The 23,631-nt window shown below is 38.8% G+C and overlaps 1 protein-coding gene across 1 annotated transcript in view; it reads left to right on the forward strand.

Moving 5' to 3' along the window:
• The first annotated feature begins 2,583 nt into the window (after nt 1-2,583).
• LOC306885940 (uncharacterized protein) overlaps nt 2,584-23,631 on the forward strand; it is a 45,142-nt gene continuing 24,094 nt past the window's right edge. Inside the window, exons 1-2 of the mRNA XM_079442767.1 lie at nt 2,584-2,726; nt 2,970-3,193. Coding sequence (XP_079298893.1) covers nt 3,125-3,193 — 69 coding nt within the window. The 5' untranslated portion in view covers nt 2,584-2,726; nt 2,970-3,124. The remainder of the gene's footprint in view (nt 2,727-2,969; nt 3,194-23,631) is intronic.

A 23,631-nucleotide genomic window follows, 5' to 3' on the forward strand; every position in this document is an offset into this window, starting at 1 on the left:
CATCATGGCAAACATCTGCATGCGCAAGTCGTGATTTATCCTATAAATATAACTGACATTTGACTTTAGTGTTAAAATGGAAAACGTTACCTAATGTTTTGCTGTCTTTGAATCACATGCCATTAGATTCATATGACAGTGTGTTCAAAGCTGGTGGTTTTTTATTCGCACGTCATCATGAAAAATATATATTTTTAAAGTGACTGCTTTAAATTCACACATTTGCATGTGTTGTTTCAAAAAGAAACAGGTGCTATGAGGCTACTTGTTTGATGGAGACATGCTTCATTTGTTCTCTAAAGATCTCTTCTGGAACAGCATTTTTAGCAGTGGTAGTTTTATGTAAGTCTGTCCTTTTTTAGAGTGCTTGGGGAAGAAAATAGCCATCTGGCATTCTAAAAGCGGACTCTTGGACGCACGGTGCCCACGCTTTCCGCCAGTGGGTCAGTGGGTGAGAGAGGGGGGCAGACCACAGGGGAGGAAGAGATGGGCTGAACGGGTCCAGAGAGCGGTGGGCGGTGTGGGCTGTGTGCACCTGGAAAGTCAGTGCCGTTCAGGACAAGTAGGCTGAGCGCGTTTGTGTACTGCAACAAGGGTGTGAAGGTCACAACGCTCCTCATGTCATCAGTATTTTTTTTTAGTTCTGTTTGGCACAAAGGGAGCCCAAAGAAAAACACTGACGTGGAATGCAACAGATTTGTTTGATGTTGTTGCCATTTATTGGATATGATGACTAATACGCAGGCTAAAAGTGAAATGTTCTCAGCAAATGGGAAAATAATTATTTTTCCTTAAAATAAACATTCCTTACAACATTAATGTGTGTGTGTGTGTGAACATTAAGCGCATCAGTTAATATATTATGCACATTAGTTGTACATGAATATTATGTGTGTACATTGTAAATTCATGTTCATTTATAACTATTTTACATTAATGTAGCTTACTTGAAATGTTAGTAAAAGCCTATGCACAAATTAACATTGACATGCTGCAACTAGCATTAATAACTGAGCATTATCTAACATTAAAAAAATGAACATTTTGTGTAGAATATAGCCTACATTGTCATTCTTTCATAACAAAAATCAGTTTTGTGTTGTGCAGTTCTTAAATATATACACACAACAGATATATAGCTATAGCTATAGCTTCCATCAGCTACATACTACATACACGCATACAAATAGACTACTCTGTTATTCTTGGTGGAGCTTTTCATCAGTGGTCGCTCATACGGCGCCCTCTATTGACAAACTGCGGAACTGAGATTCATTTTTAAAAGGACAGTGCTCTCTAGTGGTAATATTATGTTCCTACATTTTCTTCTTCATGTGGAACTGACAACATAATAGCAGTCATGAATGCATGAATGAATTAATAACAGCGAACCAATAAAAACATATGTGTAAAAAGTATTATTAAAAAATAACTCAATGTCTTATCTGCTCTGAATGTGGTTCCTTGCGTTTTTGTTGATGTGTGTGTTTTTTGTTGTTGATATGTCATATAACATCTTTTAACAGCAGACCTACACTTCAGGCAAAATATAATATTTACAAAAGTAATAAATGCAAGAAGTAGACTACAACAAAGCGTAATTATGGAGACAAAAAGCAGGATCAATGTACTACTATTACTATTTTTAACTACTACTTATTACTTTTTGTTATTATTATCTTTACTGTTTACGTTATTTACATTTAAACAACATTTCCAAAAGTACTCTATTAATAGGCCAATGTATTTATTATGCTAATTTTTATTATTATAAAAATTGAGATTTAGATCTGAATTTTGATTCTTACTTGTCTAATTGTTTCATATGTGTGTGTTATAGCAGCTGTCAATTAATAATGAAAGGTGATGCAACATGAACTTTCTCAGCATGTTTTATACTGTCAATATTGTAAATAATGTGCGTGTGTGATAACAAGTGATAACATCTGGACTAGCTTATGTAAATATTATATAAGGCGATACTATATATACTGCATATAACTTTGGAGTAGCCTTCTTCCTTTTATCAGATGTGTCTATTTTATCTATTAATATTTTTAAATCCTATTTTAAGATTTTTTTTTTTTTTTTTTTTACCCTGGCTTATAACACTCCTTTTAAGGATGTTTACTGCCATATTCTGTTGATTTTATTTGTTTGTTGATTTTGTTTTTATTTCTTTTGTGTTTTATTCTTTGTAAAAGCACTTTGTGTTTGTTTAATCTGTGTGAATTTTAGAGATAATTTAGCTTCTAACAACACAATAGAACAGCTTCACATCAAGAAAATTATTCGTATTTGTACAGTACGATGCACAATTATGAAAAAAAAAAAAAAAAAAAATATATATATATATATATATTTTTTTTTTTTTAAACATCACTTAAAATAAAATATCCATAAAATATACAATGCTGTATGGCTAAAATGAACCTGTAGATTAGGTATGCTCTATTTGTGTTTCCTAGGAAAAGCGTCGCACTTGACCCCAAACCATTGAAACTCTTCATATCCCTTTAAGATGTTACTGTCCCGCCTCCTTTTAGAACGCAATGACATCATCGGGTTAAGCAGCCAATAGGAGTCGAGCATGAGCTAGATCGAGTAGTATGTGTGTATCCGTGAGTGTGTGCGTGTATGAGTGCGATTGAGATTCTATAGACTTTTTTTTTTTTTTTTTTTTTTATTATATACACTTCAGCTTCATCGTCCATCTGTCGTTTGGAGTAAGGTTAACATTGATTTTACCCATCTGGATTTTAAAAACGTTTTTGAGGAAGAATGTCACTGTCGCTGATCAATTCAACGCAATACAGGAATTAAATAGTTCTATTTAATTAAATTACCTTCATCAGAGTAATAGAGCAAGTTATGAGACTTTTCTTATATGAACTTCTGCACCTTCTGCACGGAGATCTGCTGTTGTTTAGGCACTGGGAACTCATGATCGTTGTTTATTTGTGTTTCAGCATGACTTTGTTTGCATGGAGCTGAACATCTCAGAATAGACTCCTTGACTGTTCTTAGAAAGACTTGCTCAATCCAGAGTTTGTGTATCAAATATGAATCTGTAATCTGAAGAAGTGATCTTAAACAAAGCTGAGAACAACCAAGGAAAGACAGAATGCTTAAGACCCTTACTAAAAAACTAAGAAGACACTCTCTAAATGAGATTCATCCTTTCCAACTAAAGGTAAGTCAGTATATAACTATATTACATAAAACATGCATGTGTTAAACGGGATGAACAGTAATGCTAAACATTTGTAGGCCTAGATGTATTAAATATGCATATTTACACAATATAACTATATCACGTTCAAATAAAAGTAGATTTAAAAAAAAAGAAACAAACTGTTCATACTTTGATACAGTGTTAATGTTACATGAAGTACTGAATGAAATGAAATAATGAACTGATTGTAATCATGCATTATTCTTACGTTTGTCATAATTTACAGTAACATACAGCATTTTACAGTATGTAACAATATCTTTATTGTAATGTGAAAGTGTTACCATAAATCACTTTGTCTTATGACTGCCGTATTGTCCTACATTGGATTGCAGACGGTATTTAGCATGCACATGTCTAAATATATTTGTTTAAGCTCAAGGTGGATTTGTTGCATGGAATAGGTTTCAAACCTTCCCACTCTTTCAGACTGCTGTGCATATTTATTCAAGTGATCACACACACATACACTTGAAACTGGAAGTGCACAAACAACATGAAAAGATGTCCTCAGAGACTATCCAAAAACTATATGTGAATGAAAAACCTTTATTTGAAGGAATAAACTAAAGAACCAGACGACCTCGTGAGCTAAAAGTTTTAGCAGGAGAAAGCATGATGGCATCTGGCTTACGCCATCTTGAAGAACCGTCTTAAAGTAATACAACACCTTTCTGGAATCCATAAATACTTCACATACTGGACCTAATGCTGGTTCTCTGTTAATGCCACATTGTTACAAAGTCATAAATGCATCACGTAAGCCTTTTGTAGAAGCATTTGTCAGTATGCTCCTTGTTTGAGCACATGGTGTGATGTTCCACAAAGATGTAGACTAAAGCTTGTATGAGTTTATTTCAAGAAAGAGTCCACTCCATGGTTCACCACATGGTAGTTTTCACATTTTCCCTATTACACTTTCAGTTGATTGATGTGTACGACTGCTTGTTCCAGTTTCATCATGAGAGGTGTACCTTACATACATGTTTGAGCTCTTTCCTGGTAGAGGAGTTGTTATCTCTTCAAAGGGAGGTAATGTGGCAGGAGCAGGACTTTAAAACTGATGATGAATGAAATTGGAGAGGCCGCTATGAAGGTGTGACCATTTAGGACAATTGAAAAAGTGGGAATATATATTTAATGTTGTAGGCATGTTGTTACAAATCTGTATGATTTACTTTATGAGTGAATGATTCCAGAGTTAGAATTTTTTAAAAGCTATACCTTTAACATAAGCTCCTGGTGTTATTGTGCAAGATTCATTAGTCCCAGTTATTCCAGACCCAATAAAAGAATTAGTTCTACCTTTGAAATGACTTTCCTTTTGGCTGATGTCTTATAGGCCCACAAGGGCTTGTTATTGAGCAATAGCTGTTTAGGTGTAGTTTTAGTCTACTAATAATATAAGTAGTAGACGCTAGACATAAAACTCTCACGTCATTTTAATAGCAAAATATTCCACCACTCACTGGTGCGTTCACACTCAAAATCACCGCTCCATGTATGGCCTAATACGCAGCTTTGACACATTCTGTCATATTTTCATGAATGTAATATGAAGATTGTATAAAGTGATTGTAAAAATTCAAATAGCAGGCACAACAATATTGGCACAGCTATAGATATCTAATAGTAAAACATGCTTCACATGATTAAACATGCAGCATATAGCTCCATTTTCACAGCCCACACTACAACAAGAATATGGTATTTACAGATGTATCCACCATGGGTGAGCATCTTCAAAAACTCAATGTCATCTCAGTGTGGACGGAAGGCCACAAAGTAAAGAAAAAGAATATAAGTGTAGATGTATCTTTATTAATTGACTGCATTCTGCCATGTAATTCCCACCTTTCATGATCTAATTGGTTTCTAATAGATAAAACAAGTCTTTCCTCATTGAATATCTTGTTTCACTTGGAAATGGCATATTATGGAAGTAAAACTGGTTGTGAATTCCATTTCATGTTGATTTTAAGGTTTTTTTGTACTAGACTGATGGGATTCGTAGCTGAAAGACAGTATGAATTGCAAAGCTTGTCTATGGCCAGTGTCAGAGAGTTGAGTTGAAGAGCCAAGAATTGATTTCCAAGCTAGCTTCAGTTGAGGTAACACAAAACCTTTTTTTTTTTTTTTTTTTTTTACAAGATCTCAACATGGTAAAGGAAGATGGGAAGACGTTTTGACTACTCATTGCCAAAGACTGTTATTCCTGTATCAGTGGACACATGTCCTGATCTCAGCTTGACCCTTTGGCTTACACTATTAAATACAATTACGGTGGTTGTAGTGTGGCCTTCTGCCAGAAACATTTTTGGCACTGCTGGGTTGCTGAAGGAAGCCGTGTGTGTATAATTGTCTGTATCTGTGTTTGAATAGGTATCACTGAGAAGCTTTGGAAAACATTTGAGGATCTTCATGGTTCCCCGGATACAAGCAAGAGGAAAAATTATAAGCAAAAGCCTTTTCACAAGAATGAAAGTTATGATTATACTATTTAAACTTTGAGCATTGCGTTGCAACTTTTGACCTGCACACAACTCGCTGTCCACTGTAACGCTTTAGCATGATACTCCATGATATGGAGAGGCTTTATTAAATAAAAAATATAGAATTCAAATGTAAGTTAGAGCACATTATCAATGAACCAACACTGTACAAGGAGGACATAAACAGATCTACTCTAACCCAGAAGCTAGAGTTGTCCAGAAGTCTCCTTCATGCATGAACAGACGTGAGTGTGGCTATTTTTTTTTTTGCCTCGTGTGATTTTAAATTGACCACAGAGGACTTGGCCTAAACACTCCCATGGTTTGCAGACTGCTTCATGTTACAACTGTGCCTTTGCAAGTCTTGCAAGACTCTGTTGGAAAGTACAGCACTTTATCAGATTCGTTTAGTCATTCATTTGTAATCTACAAAACATTAGATTGCCGACCTACATAAATTTGTTATGTTTACACACAAGTCAAAAAGGTCCTTGATTTTATGTCAGTTGTACGGGCTTAATGTAAATTGTCATGAAATGTAAGGACAATTGGCTGGATTCACACGCTCACCTAAATCCTACTGTCAAACCACAAAGAGTTTGTCAAATGTTTGAGTTTCTATAAGCCAGGAGGGCAGGGCCGCTGCTGGCCAAATGAGTGCCCTAAGCAGAATTGTACTGTTGTGGCCTCTCCGTCAAATATTATGGAAGTAAAAAAATAAATAAAAAAAAAACCCCCCGCCTACTATAGGGGTCGAAATAGAACTTTAATAAAATATAAAAGCAGGCTAAATAAATAAATAAATAGTAATTAAATTATATTGTTTACAAATTACAATTGTAGCTCTAGACAGTTACCTATGGCTCTGATTTTATGGTCTCAAGCATTCAGAAATCATGCAAAAGAAAATGAAGCAGTTTTACTTCGATAAAACCATGGTTAATTTTTGTAAGGGTTGTGTTGTCCACATGCTTTTGTTGAAGAAATTATAGAGGCTGTAGCATTTCTATTGCAAAAAGGTGGCCAAAACTTAAAGATTAAGTGGATATTTGAATTAAATGCCTAAATGTTTGTTAAATATTAAACAAGATTTGATCGTCCTGTAAGTAACAGCAGCAATTACCTTAAAGGCATTTGTAATAATAATATATAATGTACATAAATAGTTTATTTTGTATTACATTATGTATTTTAACAGCGCTATTCAATTAAACCATATAATTATTAATTAACCAATCATTATTGCCTCATTGATTTTATATAATGAATTTTAAGTAATTTTAAAGGCTGTTGTTAGCTTAGGTCTGTTTTTATAACCACAAAAAATATGATCCTAATACTTCTTTGTAAACTATTAGGCTATTTGATGTAACAAAACCATGGTTAATTTGTAGTTACCATAGCTAGAAGAACCATGATTTTTGGGTAAAACCATGGCTAATTTTCGTAAGGAAACATGGAAACTCAGAGAGAATATTAGATGCGTTTAAATTATTGCCAATATTAAAACACGCTATTAATGTCAACAACCCAAAAAGTTTCACAGGATTATGAACCTGAAAGTGATGCACGGGCTTCATCTTTCTCTGCGCCAGATTGCTGATGTGTTTTCACGGGCATAGTTGTGCATCAATTATGATCATTTGCATTCAGCCGAGCAGGCACGGATGCGGGAATGGTGCGTCACTTGTGCGTAGCCTACCCTATTCATTTTTTATAATGATATATATACAGTTGAAGTCAAAACGTTACATACACTTTTCAGAATCTGTTAATTATTTTACCAAAATAAGAGGGATCATACAAAATGCATGTTATTGTTTATTTAGTACTGACCTGAATCAGATATTTCACATAAAAGATTTTTAAAAAATCTTAAAAACAAATTTATAAAAATGACCCCGTTCAAAAGTTTACATACACTTGATTCTTAATACTGTGTTGTTACCTAAATGATCCAAAGCTGTGTTTTTCTTGTTTAGTGAAAGTTGTTCACGAGTCCCTTGTTTGTCCTGAACAGTTAAACTGCCTGCTGTTCTTCAGAAAAATCCTTCAGGTCCCACAACTTCTTTGGTTTTCCAGCATTTTTGTGTATTTGAACCCTTTCCAACTATGACTATGATTTTGAGATTCATCTTTCCACACTGAGGACAACGGAGGGACAGCCAGGCTAAAGAAAGTTGGATACTTGTAATGGTTTTAGAGAAAAGCAAGTATTTGGCAATGCTAAGTAAATATGACGTCATGAATTTGTACTACATTTATGCTGTAATAGCATTTTTAGCTTCCTGCTCGAGTAATTTCCACTTGCTCAGTATGTAGTATAATTAGCCAAAGGCAGAAATGCGAATGTACTTTGGCTTCTTGGGCTGCAGTAACTCTTATAGGCCTTTAACATAATCGGTAGCTTATGTCTGCTATTTAAGCATGCATTTCATTGTAATTAAAATAAACAAAAACATTATCAAATATTTTCATCAAGCAGTTGCCTTATATTGATTTCTGCTGTTAGTTTATTTATTAATTTTTTTAATTGCAGCAAAACTTATTTCAACATTGACAGTTATGCTATTGCATTTGGTGAAAATGTGAAACATGCACAGTTGTGGCTGGTAGGGATTAGGCACTTTCTGCTGGACATTGTTAGCAAGTTGGTCGGAATTCAGCTGTGCTTGTTATAAATATTATCAGGGAATGCTGAGACTTGCGAAACCCTCAGTGTTATAGTAGAGAAACATACATAAAAAGCTGTTTGTTACATGTTTTTATAGTTGTAAATTATAGTTTTGTATTGTTGAAAATTAAACATTGTGAAAAGATTTGTTAAAGTGGTCACCCAAAATTGGAAATTCTGTCATATGCTCACCCTCATCTCATTCAAATTAAAGTTTATGGTTTTCCTTCTTCGGTGGAACATAGTGACCATGGACCACAAAACCAGTCATAATATTTGTACATAATCTGAAAGCTGAATAAATAAGCTTTCCATTAATGCATGGTTTGTTAGGATAGGACAATAGTTGGCCGAGATACAACTATTTGAAAATCTGGAATCTGAGGGTACAAAAATATCAAAATACTGAGAAAATCGCCTTTAAAGTTGTCCAAGCAATGCATATTACTAATCAGAAATTAAGTTTTGATATTTACGGTAGAAAAATGACATAATATCTTCAAGGAACAAGATCTTTACTTAATATCCTAATGATTTTTGGCATTAAAAAAATAGATGATTATGACCCATGCACTATATGCTATTGCTACAAATATACCTGTGCTACTTAAGACTGGTTTTGTGGTCCAGGGACACATATAAGATATACTGAGAAATATCTATTTGTCCGTACATTGAAAATCAGTGGGCTCCAATATTGTTTGGTTCCCAGCATTCTTCAAAATATTTCCGCATAAGAAAGTTCTGCAGCTTTGGATTGACATGAAGGTGGGTAAATGCTCATTTTTCAACTATCCTTTTAAGTTTGGCTGATGTAATGAAAATGTCAATCAACTGAGGGCAAGCAGACATCTTTCATGTGAAATCTAAAGCCTGCCCTGAGCTCTAAGAAGCATTTTTGTGTTCTAAAATGAGCTAACTCCAAAATAGACATTAGAATAAAATGTGTTACAGGTGCATGCATATTGTATATTGCCCACAACCTCAAGTTTTTGATGGTCCCCTTTAACTTTTTAAGAGGAACGGTCATAAAGTTATTTTAATGTACTATTGCTTTATGAGACTCTCGTATGTCTGCATGCATATGAGTGTTTAATTTTAAGCAGTACGGAAGGAGCTGGGTGGTGCGTTACAATGGTTACACTTAGTCATTTGCTGTCTCTGGGACATGCATGATAGTAGATGTGCTCACAAACACACAGACTGGCCATGATTACAGGACCAATCACCATCCTAAATTGTTTAGCAGATGGCGTAGCTAGAACTCATGGCTGTGACACACGTTGACGCCCAGTATGCAACTCTCACCTACCGCCCACTACACAGCATTCTGCGTTGACATCACAGACATCATTAAAACCCTCAGAGGGACTCTCTTTGAGGACCGTGAAGGAAAACGGGCCAGGACCATTAATTTAGCTATCAACATTAAGAGGTTTTCATGGTTTTAACATTTTTGGTGCATAGTGAGAGAATCGGGCCCTGTTCCAAACCTTGTGAAGTCCAAGAGGCTGTAGGGTGTCGTCCCATTTGTCATTTGATAATTCAGAAGGGTGATCAGAAGCACCATCTTTTTTGCTGCACTGCATTCTTTTCTGATGAATGCACAGTTGCGGACATCATGGTGGACTACCACCCAACAGTGTAGTCCACAAGGGCAATTTAGGGCAAGTTCTGGTCTCCACGGGTCCCCTACTTATTTACTATACTACTCATTATGTCATTCAAAGTAACGCTTGCATATTTTCTGGGTGAAATATATTTTAATATCTATCTGAGACATCTCTGGACTGCTGCTGATTACCATAGGAAATACCTTGTTTATGAAGATAAATAAAAAATGTGTTTACAGCAATGCACTTGGAATAGAAGCAGTAGAAGCCTAGCAGACAAATACATGTGGGATTCATAATCAGAAATGTGACGCTTATATTTTTCCTGACACCGATTAATTCTTTGGTTAAGACAGTTGAGCTATAACGTTCATTTAGTTGATTTGGAGCAATTTCTGGTTATGCGTTAATAGCTTTGTCACATCACTTCCAGGTGACCTTGTCAAGATATCAATGAACAGTTAGCACTCTTTTTTTCCTGATACAAAAAGATAGTCCCACCCCAAATTCTCTCCATTGCTTGAGCCAATAATGCTGTGTTGGGCTGATCCAACCTGATCTCACGGTTAAACATAACTATTTTACGAGGTGGCAATTTCATATGACTTTGTATATAAACTAGGGCTGCTCAATCAATCCAATGCAATTATCATGCGCATCATGGCAGTAAAGCCGGTTCTGTGATCAGTAGTAAATCTCAATCACATGCTTTCAGATGGAGCAGCATTTAATACACAGAGCCGTTGTTTACTGACAAGCTACACAATATCGCGATCATAATCGCAGACCAATTTAATACCACATTTATTAACATGTTTTTACTCCAAACTCACTTCATAACATCAGTCGAGTGTTTGAAATAAATCTTTCTTTGAGATGATGTGGCTTCTTACACAGAATAAGGCACGCAACATATATCATAGTATTCTAAGCAGTGATACAGGCTATGTCGATTAGCATTGCATTATTTTAATACATTTATACTAATAATAATTATAATAAGAACTCAGATAAATCATATATTGTCGTAGTCCTGTGTTTATTAGTCACGTTGAATCAATGAAAGCAGTTAAATCTTCTGTTTATTCAGCTGCAGCTATTGGTATTTCCTGGATTTCTTCTGCGGGGCGTATTTGGAGTTTCTGCGCGAGAGCGCACTCTGGCCTTCGGATGGAGATTTACTATTGATCACAGAACCTTGCTTCACTGACAAGATGCACATGACAATCACAGCTTTTGCCTAATCGCGATTGCGATTTCATTTTGATTAATCGAGCAGCACTAAACTTTTTTTTAAGCATGAATGCCCAACCCTAACCTCAAACCTAAACATAACTGTGACTGGGGCATATGCAGATCATATGAAAACGTACAAATGACATTGTTGGAATTCTTAGGATTTAGACACCAATTTGCCAAAACTTAAAATAGTCGTCTGGTTTGTTTTGATAGAGCCACGTACCACATGTTTTTTGGTTTACAAATGGTTGCTTGTCGTTTTCTCAGCATTTTATGCTGTGATAGGTGAAAGTATTTTATTAAAATGACACATTTCACCTTTAGAAGCTGTAATAAAGGTCAACAGTAACCAATCAGAGCACCTCTCATTACGGGCCACTGCAAAATCAGGACCTATTGACGTGTTCCAGGACACATGATGGATGGAATTTACAGCATTGTTACTTCATTGTGCTGGAATGTTCATTGTTTTTTCTGTTTTAGGACATGCCTAGGTGCCCTCATAATGATGCTAAGACTGTTATGTCATTGACCTTTGAGCATTATCACAGTAACAGCTCATTTGTGCGCCAACAGCTTTCTGAGCTGATATCATATTCACACACACCCTCTCCAAAGCTTGTAATCATCACTGACCCTAATCTACCCACACATTCAAATGAGAATAGCCAATGCTAATCCAGAAGGCCATGACAGCAGTGGCTCCCTGCCTCTCTCGTTCCCAGACTGCTTTGCAGGATGATACTGTAGACCCTTAGGCTACAGGGCAGCTGATAATGTTACATATACAAACACATTGACAGCCCTACAATTTATGAGCTCAAACAGGGCCGGAGGATACAGAGAGTAAACCATAAACTATGCAAATAGCTCTGCCTGCAAGAGCAGTGCATTGTGGTCCGCATCAAACCCTCATGCAAATGCTGTTTTGAAAGTGAAAGTGACGTGACGTATGGCCAAGTGACCCATACTCGGAATTTGTGCTCTGCATTTAACCCATCCAAAGTGCACACACACAGCAGTGAACACACACACACCGTGAACACACACCTGGAGCAGTGGGCAGCCATTTATGCTGCGGCGCCCGGGGAGCAGTTGGGGGTTCAAGGGCACCTCAGTCGTGGTACTGAGGGTGGAGAGAGCCCTGGGCATTCACTCCCCCCACCTACAATCCCTGCAGGCCCGAGATTCGAACCAGCAACCTTAGAATTACGGGTCCGACTCTCTAACCATTAGGCCACGACTTCCCACAATTTTGTTGCATATGTTAATGCAAACGGGTTGTGCTGGTTTATTCTGCAGGAAATGTCTGGGATCAACTTTAAACCAGATAACCCGCCTGTCAGGGATTCCAAAAACACTTTATGTATTAAATCATAGTTTTAAATCCTATACTTCTCTACAATAAGGGATTATTGAATTCAAAGCCAAGGAAAGCATTCCTAAATGCTCCCAAAAATGAAAATTTGATGTACATTTGCTTACCCCAAGGGCATCCAAGATGTAGGTGACTGTTTCTTCAGTAGAACACAAACAAAGATTTTTAACTCAAACCGTTGCAGTCTGTCAGTCATATAATGGCAGTCAATGGGACTTCAGGGCTTTGAGAGAGAAAAAAACAAACAAACAAAAAACATACGCAGACAAAACCAAATTAAACCCTGCAGCTCATGACAGTCTGTCCAAGAAACTGAACAGTATTTATATCTTTATTTACCTCTGATCCACCGCACTGTCCAACTGGCCTGAGTGCGTTCACAACAGCCAGCACATGACACGTCGTCTTCTTGCTTTACGGCGGATCGCAGACTTATAAGTGCATTACCGCCACCTATCTCTCAAATGGACCATTGACACTCCTAATTGAGATTGTAGATAGCGTGTCAATGGTCCATTATATGACTGGAATTCTAGCCTAGCTAACTAGTAATTGCCATTGTCTGTGAAGTGAATGTGCTGTTTTGATTTGTGAAAGAAGTTGTATGCGATGCATCATAACTGACTGCGCGTGAGTGCCCATGCATGTTTACAGCAGAGCAAGTCCTGCTCCACTTGCGCTTGTTGTAAGCTCGCATCGGTCTCTTAGCAACGTCTGACCCCTGGAGTTGAGAGCAGCCTCTTCCGGTTCAGTCTGATAACAGCACACGAGTCACAGACCCTTGTGTAAACAAACAACTGAGTGTAGCCAAAGCTAACTCTTTAGCAGCCGAGCAGGCATATAAGATAACTAAGCCCTTTACTTCAACTGTTAGCTGTTAGCATCCAACTAACTGACACTGCGAGTGTAAAGTGTAGCGTCTGAACCACTCCCCCCTCTCTCTCTCTCTCTCTCTCTCTCCCCCTCACTCTTGGTTTCATTTCCTGTTTGTGCTATCACCTTCTGTTAGATTCAGGTACGCCCCTCCTCACATATGTTGGTTCTATTTGTTATTTTTATTTTTACTTTTTTCTACCTCTCTTTGATTTTGTTTTCATTCATTTACCTTTAATTAAATGAAATTTGTTTATTTTTTAAAATAATTTTTTATTCCTTTTAGTCTCCCAAAGCTATTAGGACATTTTCATTTGACCTTTACCTTATTTTAGTTATTTGACATCCTCCCTCTACAGGATTAGAGCAGTTCTAGAAACTGTTGTCCCCTTAATGAGCTGTACAGGTTATTAGTAGCCTAATTCCTGTCTCTTCTATTACCCTCCTTACACCAGGCCCCTGAGCAGACTAGAAACACTTCCTATTGTTTCTGTTTGTTTACCTTGAGGTGGTTGATGGGTCCCTGCTAACGTATCCAACAGTCTCCCTAAGTTTTATGACCCAGCTACATTCCTTTGAACAAGTGACAACTGCTTAGTCATATCTCCTAGCTTAAACTAAATAAGGAAAGCCCTTCTTTCTCCCTCTGTCTCTTACTGATTTTATTTCAGTTTTGTTTATTTGATACCTTCATAGTGACCAAACCTGTGCATCATCAGTGCTTTGAGTAATAGTTTGACCACCCGTATAGCCGTCAAACAAAGTTACTCAAACCCTGTACTTGTGTTCTTAGCACCCTACCTCACTAGCTGCCCCTCACCAGCTATTCACACCTTACACGGCCTACAGAGCCGTTCCCCATACAGATAGCCTAACGCCTCTGTACGTACTTGCACTTGCCTTCGGCCTTTCACTCTCTGTTGTTCCTCCAAGTGTGCCAGTGTTTCTCAGACATTCCACAGACATCCAGCCCTGCCAGCTCACCAGGACCACCTGAAAACCCGGCAGAGCACTGCCTGGACATCCTTCAGCCCAAAGCAGCCACTGACCTGCAATGGCAGAGAAAGGAACAGCGAGACTGCGACACAAGTGGGCACCTGACACCCAGCCTGAACCACCAGGAGCTGACTAGCATCATGATATCCCTGGCCCACACTCTCAAGGGCCTCAGACAGGAGGTAAATTAACTGAACCTGCAAGTCACAGAGTTCTACCAGGAACTGACACCCACTCAGCGAGAGAAGGCACAGAACGAATGCAAAGAACATTACAGAATGGCGCAACGGAAGGAAATCACCAGTCTTCAGGAGGCTCTAACAGCTGCTGGACACCAAGCGCAGCGTGAAAAAGCCACCAGACAGGACCTGGAAAGAGAATTGCTTCACACAAAGACACTGTTAAAAACAGCGTATATGGAACTTAATGAGAGGGACACCAGAACTAAGGCCTTAGAAGGCCATCTGCATGCAGCCAGAGCCTAAGTCCAAACTCTGACTCAGCAATTCTGCAACATTAAAGAGGAGCTTGACATAGTTCAGAGAGAACTGAAACAGTCCCATCCACTGCGCATGGACTCAAGGAAAAGGTACCCTGCTGCACATCACACAGCCAGCAGTGCAAATCCCCTCACTCCTGTACACAGATATGAAGGGGGGGAGCCAAAGCCTTCTGTTTGACATTTCACAAGTCAGCCTCCTGAAAACCTGTGCAGCTGCAGAAAAAAGGGGTTTATTCAGGCGAGCCTGAATAACAGAAGGCCTTTAACAAGCACAAGGCCTCTACGAAAGGAGTTTATAAGACCCCACTGATACCCCCTTTCCACCAGCTGGAACCAGGTGCTAGTTCAAAGCCAGTGCTATAGCCGGTTCTTAGTTGGTTCGACTGGCGAGCCCTTTAAGAACCGGTTGCTTTTCCACAGGCTAGAGAGCCAATACAGAGCCAGGTCTTACGTCACAATACGTTTCATGTTTTGGTTCACGAGCGCGGCACAACAGGCTTGTTCGAGGTGCATCAGCACAGACCGATCGATCGATCGGCACACAACACAGTAAAGCACCACGAGAGCGATCCAAAAGCATAAAGAGCTGTCTGCTTTCCAGTCGCTCCCGCAGCACCCCGATGCCTCGCACCGAACGGTCTGCGCAGCGCTGATCCATCCCGAACAAGCCTAAACAAACTATCAGCAATGGCGGACGTTGCATTGCTATTGATGTTCATGGCTTTGCGAACCTACATCATCATCCAAACACGGCGAATCAAACGTGTTCGCGTTTAGCTGCTATTTCAAATATGGCGGTCCAAGCTTCTGTCCGTCTTGTTGGTCACGGTAAACCCAGCCCCAAGCGGTTCTTCCTTCTAGCCCAGCAATGTTTTGGTGCTACTTACGAACCACTTTTCCTGGTTCAGAGCTGGTGCTTTGGGTGTCGAAAAACAAAGAACCGGTTTGAAACTAGGCTCTGGCTCCGAACCAGCACTGGAACTGCCTTGGTGGAAAAGGGGTATGATTCTGAACTGCACAACCCAGAATCCAAAGCAGGCACCTGAAGGCACCCAGCATTGCCACAATGCAAGGCCCTTCTACAGAAAGCCACCAGCCAGCGGAGGACAGAGCCGTCACCATGGCAACCGACCCAGGTCCCAGACCAACCACTGGCAGAAACCATGGGAAAGGCCATACTCATCTTGCAAACACCACGGCATGTTCAACGACAGTCCCCCACAACATCCTCCTCCACACCCTTCACACTGGTGCCAAACGGATGCCGCACAAGGACAGCCGGACAGCCTACTTCTGAGTTACAGGAGCTGCTGACTCTAGCAAAAGAGCTCCTTGAACAAAACTCAACTGAGGAGTACTGCGAAGGACAAACTTCTGATTCATTGCCTGACGCAGCACAGCATCAGACCCCTCCAAGGGAGGAGCATCCCTTTTAAAACCAGTCGACACCCCAGAAGCAGCCAGACAACGTTGGATCGAGCATCGGGCCCACATGCCAACCAGCGAAACCTCTACCAACACAACTCAGGCAAGCTCAAGTCGGTGCCGCCACAAGAGCAAAGCGACACCACAAACATCAGACTTCTGGTGACGTTCCAGCAGAACAGAGGGCTAACAACCACCTGCTGCCCTCCTGCCATCATCACTAGGTCAGTCTGAAACTCTCTTCACACTACAAAGTCTCCATAACAATTCCCTGTGACCCCTGGAACCACCTGAACTCTCACCAGTGAGAGTCTAACCCGGCTGTTCCACACCGCGGGTACCACAGATGGTACTGGCTAACAACATCAACAACCATCTGACCCGGACCAACTCACTTTAGGATGACAGGTGACACTGCCTTGACACCTGCTGCACAAGCTCGAGGACCCACACCTTGCCACAGCATACCACCTTACAGCATCCACGGCACCACAACCACTCCTGGAGGCAACCAACAGCCAGAGAGCCACCACTGTCTCCCAGCCGTGGGTGGCAGGTGCGTGTTTGATTGTGCTGCATCTTTAACGTTGCTTGCTGTTGTCTATTGGACCGACAAAAACGTTCGAAAGGGGAAATGATGTAGCATTTGGACCAATCAGACACACAATATTGCATTTGATTTAACAAATCAATTAGTTATTAGAATAACAAATAGTCACAGACCCCTCACCCAATACACATACTGGGTGCTAGTATGTCTGTCAATGACTTCAGGCCCCCGGTTCCATGGCAACCGATCTGATGACACTAGTTTTATTGCTCAAAGGAATGCGGGCAGAGCATTCCTCTATCCCCTTAGGAAAGAGACATTATGCCATAAAAATGGACTCTTCTGTAGGAAATGAATCCTACAAAAATATATTTATTTTATTATTTAGCTTTTAGGGAATCACTCTTAAGAGTTGATCTTCATATGATTAATTGTCATTAATCAGAATGTACAACTTATGCCTTGTTAACGACTTGTCCAGCAAGCATTAATAACAGCACTATTATTTTTTTAACACGTTGTTTATTTCATTCGTGGCCAACGATTAAAATAAATCAAATAGTTAAATTGAGTTAGCTTTTTTAGCTCCTGAGCGTAGGTAAAACGCGATCTTTTTGGCAAATAGTTACGACATGTTAAATCACATAACACAGACAAAGATTTCTTAACCTGTTAGCCTGCACCAGAGCGACCTCGCACTGAACGCTCTTTGTTTGCATGTGTCATTGTTTTCTAATAGAATAAATGAAACGGGACAAAGTTAATCTTGTCAAACTCTATATCATTCTGAGGGTCTAAGCCTCAAGCATCGACGACAGATCGCTGTTTTTCGATGGAAAGCTTATAAGGAATGAGTGGCACAAATTTGCTACATTTGTGTAAGCAGTACACATCCAAACACGCAGAGTAAAAAAGCCGTACGTACCTTTATCATTGTAATAACGAGCCACAAACGCGTCCACTGCTGAAATCCCAGTTTAGTTAGAGAGGTAAGGGTCCACAGAAAAACATCCCAGCGAGCACTTTTAGTCCAGCGAAACAATAACGTTGTAATAAGGATGAATATTCCTTTGTTTACGTTTCATTTCTTCAGAGAGTTATTGTTCGCGTCCGTTATGGAATAAATTACGCTCAAAAACAGCGTCTTGGTGGTAAAAAAACAAAACGATTTTGTAGAATACGGTCTTACAAACATAATGAGACCGTCTACGGAAAAAAAAGTCTCAGAAAAGCGGAATATAGATTATTTGAATTTGGCGCTCCCTCCTGCCGGCAGTGACGCTTCTGTGACGCACGCTGTCATCTGAGCGGGGCATAACTTAGCGATCTGCTTTATCCATAAAAAACTGTTTTTTTTTTCTTCTACATTTTTTATATGTGTGTGTGTGTATTGTGTGGGGAATGTGGCCGTGTCTGCATGATTATAATCTGTATGGATGCACATCAGCGTGTTTATTAGCGACTCTATGACGGCTATCATTGTGATTCATTGATCAGCTATTATTGATTATATGGCCCATCTGTTTGATTATAATCTGAATGGAAGCACATCAGCGTGTGTTTACTGACTCTATGACCATGTCTGGCAATATCACTTCACGTCTGGCAGTGATATTTATCATTGTAATAACGAATAACGAAGAATACTTCAGTATACATACTATATACAAAGCATTTTTTTCTATTTTTTTTCCTTTTTTATTACTCAAATAATTATTTTTGTATTTTTTAGTGCTCAAATAAATCTGTCTATTATTTTATAATTGAAAAACTATGCAGGAACATGTATAATGACTAAAATAGCTTGTATAATTCTGCAATCCATTTGGTGGTTATTTTTCCTCAAACAGGGGGGTGGGGGGACTATAAATAGTTTCAGAAAAAATATTGCAGGAATCTCATTTTTCATGGTATCTTCTTCAAATTTGAAATATGAACTGATGAGACACATGGCTTTCGATCCATTACTTTTCTGGATTGCTCCAGGACTTATTTCATGTATTTGTATATGAAATAAAAAAACATTCAGTGTGGAAAAATATTTTTCAAGGCACGTCAGTGTCTATAACTTTTTATCTTTTTGAGCATTATCAACTCTGGATGATAGATAGTAAAGCCCAGAGTCTCTTCTTTCCAAAGATACCTAATTTGTTTGTGTAAGCACACTTTGTCACAAACTGTTACCATTTTAATTCAGGTAGGTTATTTTCACCTGCGAGGCCCTAAATGGGGTTGAAGGTTAAAGTGTTAATAAAGTCAAAGTTTTATTCACTATTCTAACACAACATTAACAGACAATTTAACATACACACAAATGGGAGCGAGTTGTTTATATCTGAAGAGAGAGAGACTTAGGTTTTAATGCTAGCTTTTCGACCTGAGGAAACTTATAGACAGAACCATGCTATATTTAAACAGCAACAGAGAGGAATCCCGGTTTCAGTCAGTAAAGAGATTTTGCCTTACTTTGTCTTTTGCGTTGTTTCGATCGAACTCAGTTCAGGCTTTCTTCAAAGGTGAAGTCCGTCCTTTGCTCAGCTTGAGACGGATCGCGTGCGGATTGGTCGTGTGACGCGGTTGCTCTTCAGTGGTTAGTCGTGCTTTCAGGAAGGCGATTCAGGTCTTAGAAGTTTAATGTTAAAGTTCTTTGGTCGTTTGCAGTCTTGGTGTTAGTTGCTTTGCTTCGCCGTGATGTTCGAGGCCTGAAGCGCCTGCAGCGTGAGCAGAACGAGAGACTCGCAGGCGTGCGTGGCCTCCTGTTGTTTTCAACTCCAACTCCAACTTTCATGGTTGTACATCCGTTTTAACGAGTCGATTTGGGGTCCGCCTTTTTGGGCGCGTGATCCAATCGCAAGCGTCTCTGTGGGCGGAGCCCCGCCCTGCGTAGCTGCGTGTTTTGCATACATTATCTGGTCAGTTATTCATCACATAAAACAAATTATTGAAAGCAAGTTTCTATCCGTTATTGTAACCACGGGTTGATAAAGCGGATCATTTTCATTCAACCATAATATTCTTCATAAGGTTAGCTTTCTAAAGAAACCAAACACTTATATTTTGATATGCACCAAAAATACACGTGACCACAGAGGATATTACTGGGTTAAATACATTGATAAACAGATCCTCAAATTCTAAACGACACAAATAGCAGGTGAACTTAAACATCTAGTGATCAGGTAACTTATACATTCTGGAAGATTACGACACTCATAGGTTTAAAATAACGCAACAAGCTTATAAACAGAGAAAAACATTCTTCACACAGGTTGTAACTATATTGTCTATATTGCTTTTGTATTCGAGTATAATTTGTTTCCGTAGCAGAAACGAGTATACTTTGTTCCCTTTTAAAACTCGTTTCTAATTCAAAGGTGTGGTTCTCTTTGTTAGATACAGCTGCACAAAAAAGGCGCGTTTCCTTGGAATGTGCGTGATATGCAGGGTCGTAAAAGTCTTTGGTTTGGAAAGTCTGGAAATTGTCTTTATTTCGAGTCGACCGTAAAACCGTCATCCTTTGCGATATGTCCTTGAATTTACTGCATGAAGTCAGGGGGGGGGTTTCTATGTGGGGTTCCTCCACATGACAAGGGCTCTCGAAAACCCAAAATATATGTTTTTCTGGTCTCAGGAGGTTTAGGGGGAGGGCCGTCTATGCGGCGTCAAGAAGTCTGGTGTTAGCTGTGTGTGCGTTCAGACCATTCCTTACACTTCTCTAATTAATTAATAGAAAAAACCTTTCTTTGAATGAACACACATATCTTCAGGTCATTGTGTATATTGTTACTGTTCTTGTATATGTTTTTGTGTATTGTATACTGTTTTATGCATGCTTATGATAGATCACTAGTTAATATCACTTTAACTGTATCATGTTTGGTCTCTATCAATTCGTCTTCGGATGATGTAATTGACAGTGAATGTTACATGTTGATACCTATGCAACATATTAGTTTCCTAAGAATCTTTAGTAGTTTGTGCATTAACCCAGCTGAATTACCTATGCAAATTACCATGTTCAGAGACAAAGAATCGTAAAACTTTCCCTCCAAAAATTCAGGACACCATTGGCTCTTTGACACCTCAGAGGTGTGACCTCTATAACAGATAAAGCTCTCACATCGGTGACCCGTGCCAGTCTGCGGTTCTGTTAGATCCTAGGAGGATGCGAGCTAGAACTCTTCTGGACCCTTAAGTTTTGTGCCAGGCCTTGTGGCCTTGACTTTCCATTCAACCAAAGCTCCTCGGACCTCAGCAGATTTCTTTCCTAGCTCTTTTTCACTTTCTACCTGGGAAGAAAATTTCTACCTCAGAACATCTTTGGAATTCATCACTCTTCAACCCTGGAGTGTAGAGCTTGGTCGAAAACAAGAACACATACACAGGTCTAGTAACAGGACGGCAATATTCCGGATGAAAGAAAATACTTTCACTATCTGTGATCATAAAGTTAATTAACGACCAGCACCGCACTCAAGCATCTTGCTCTGCTCTCCCTAACGCCTCACGAGACCCCCAAAACAAAGGGGCATATGTGTGGAAAAATCTGGAATGTATTTAAAACAGGACTTCAAGGTTGTTTCTTATCACTTAAGCATAATTCAACCAGAAACAGGACAAGACCTTGTCATTTGGAGAGACTCCGGCACAAACCCTCCCTGATTCCCTGACCATTAACGCAGTAATTCAATGATGTTATCTACAGGGAAGACGGTTTTACAGCCGACGTCCGAACTAAGCAAAACACCAGATCTCCACGAAAGTGACATTCCCGTAACCTCGCGTTTCTCCCCATTTTAAAAGGGATAAAGAGCGTTACCTACGCTCATGAATTTTTATAAAGTACTATTTGGTTTGTTTTATCGTTGGCCGCGAATAAGATAAACAAAATTGTTAAGAGATAACGTGCTGATTTTAATGCTTGCTGGACAAGTCATTAATGAGGTATCGTTAACAAGGTATAAATTGGACGTTTTGATTAATATCGATTAACCATGTAAATATCAATATTGAATCTTAAGAATAGATTCCCCAACAGCTAAATAAAATAAGGGCTAATCCTTTACAGGAGTCTAAAACCATGAAACCATTAAGACTTTCATCTGAGACTGCATTCCAGACACTCGTCACAACCAAGGCAATGCAAATATCGTACATTTAACTAAACGAAACAGAGTTTTAGTATAAGTTATAGACCCCGTTATAAACTGCGTTGATGGTTTTACTCAGATGGTTAAATGACTCTTTCCATAACTGCGTTCTCTGGTTTTCCTGATGGTTTCATCCATCAACTCTCATTTGCCCTTTCCCCATGTATGAGGGATTGTATGTTTCTTTGTTTATTTGTTAGACTAGTTTGCTTAGTGTTTAGTTAATAAAACTCTTGTGCACAAATTACATGAGTTTCTGATTCTGCCTTGCAAATTAATGTCCCTTTATGATTTTTTATCCTTACTACGTGCTCTAATGTATTAATACTTAGGAAAGTATTTTCTGTGGCCAAGAAAATATCCTCTCTTAGAGTTGATATGAATTTACACTGAATGTTCGCTGGACGAACAGATTAGTTTTTGGCAATTTATTTCTGCTACAGTTATTATTGTAATTGTAATTATTTATATACAATTCCATTTTGATTATAAATTGCTACTTAAGTATCATGTAATGCATCACCATGGCACTGTCATATTTTAAATTATTAATATTTGATTTTTTTCCTAGTTTTTCTTCATATTGATAAAAATTATGTATTTCCAGAGATGAAGGAGAGGCATAATCCATGTGTAAACAAATCAGTTCAGGTCCATTGCTTAAGACATGCAAATGCAGAGGGAACGGGCTGGGCTGGAAACCGTCAAACGTCAAGTTGTACTCATGTAGGTGATTCACACCTACATGAGTACAACTCCCCTGCAGAAAGGCATGCATTTATGTTAATGTTGGTTTGATTTAACATACTTATCTTTCAACATGTACATTGAAAAGAACTGCTACAAATGGCCGTTTACCAACTTCATGCCACCCCGAACAAAAATGTGGCCCTGCACTGTGGTGCTCTTATCAAATAAAGTTACAAAGAAAATCATTCAAGCACAGACACATTCCTGTGTGGTTCACCTGCCCTACTAAATTTGTATGTCAGTTATTCAGATAAATAACCAGTCGCTGTATGGATGTGCTGCCTGTTGAAGTTTTCATTTATACCATTGAGGCAAAGTTAAATAGTGACCATGATGGAGAACTGAAATCTTTTCTTTTCTTTAAAATCTAATTTTAAAGTTAATGACTTTCATAAACATCCTACTCTTATCCTAATCCTTAAGGTTAGAACTTGGTGAAAGCGATGTAATGGATGAGAGACATTCATTCAAACCTACTTCTTTTAAATTCAGAATCATACTTTGAATAGCTTTTAAAGGTATTTTAAACATACTGTCGTAGTATGAGGCAATTTGCTGGCTATCTCATGTATCTTCAATCTTCAAAGCCAGTGGTATGTGAGCATTGGCCTCCTTTGAACCACATTTTGATACTGCCTAAACAATTATTTGAGAAAAAACAGTCTGTACTTTCATTTCGGTCCAAAACCATAGTGAATAGCTTGATGGGTAATTTGACCCTGATGCTGATGATTTTGACAATAGCTCTGTTAAC

Source organism: Barbus barbus (genome assembly GCF_936440315.1).
Source record: "Barbus barbus genome assembly, chromosome: 20".
Lineage (NCBI taxonomy): Eukaryota > Metazoa > Chordata > Actinopteri > Cypriniformes > Cyprinidae > Barbus > Barbus barbus.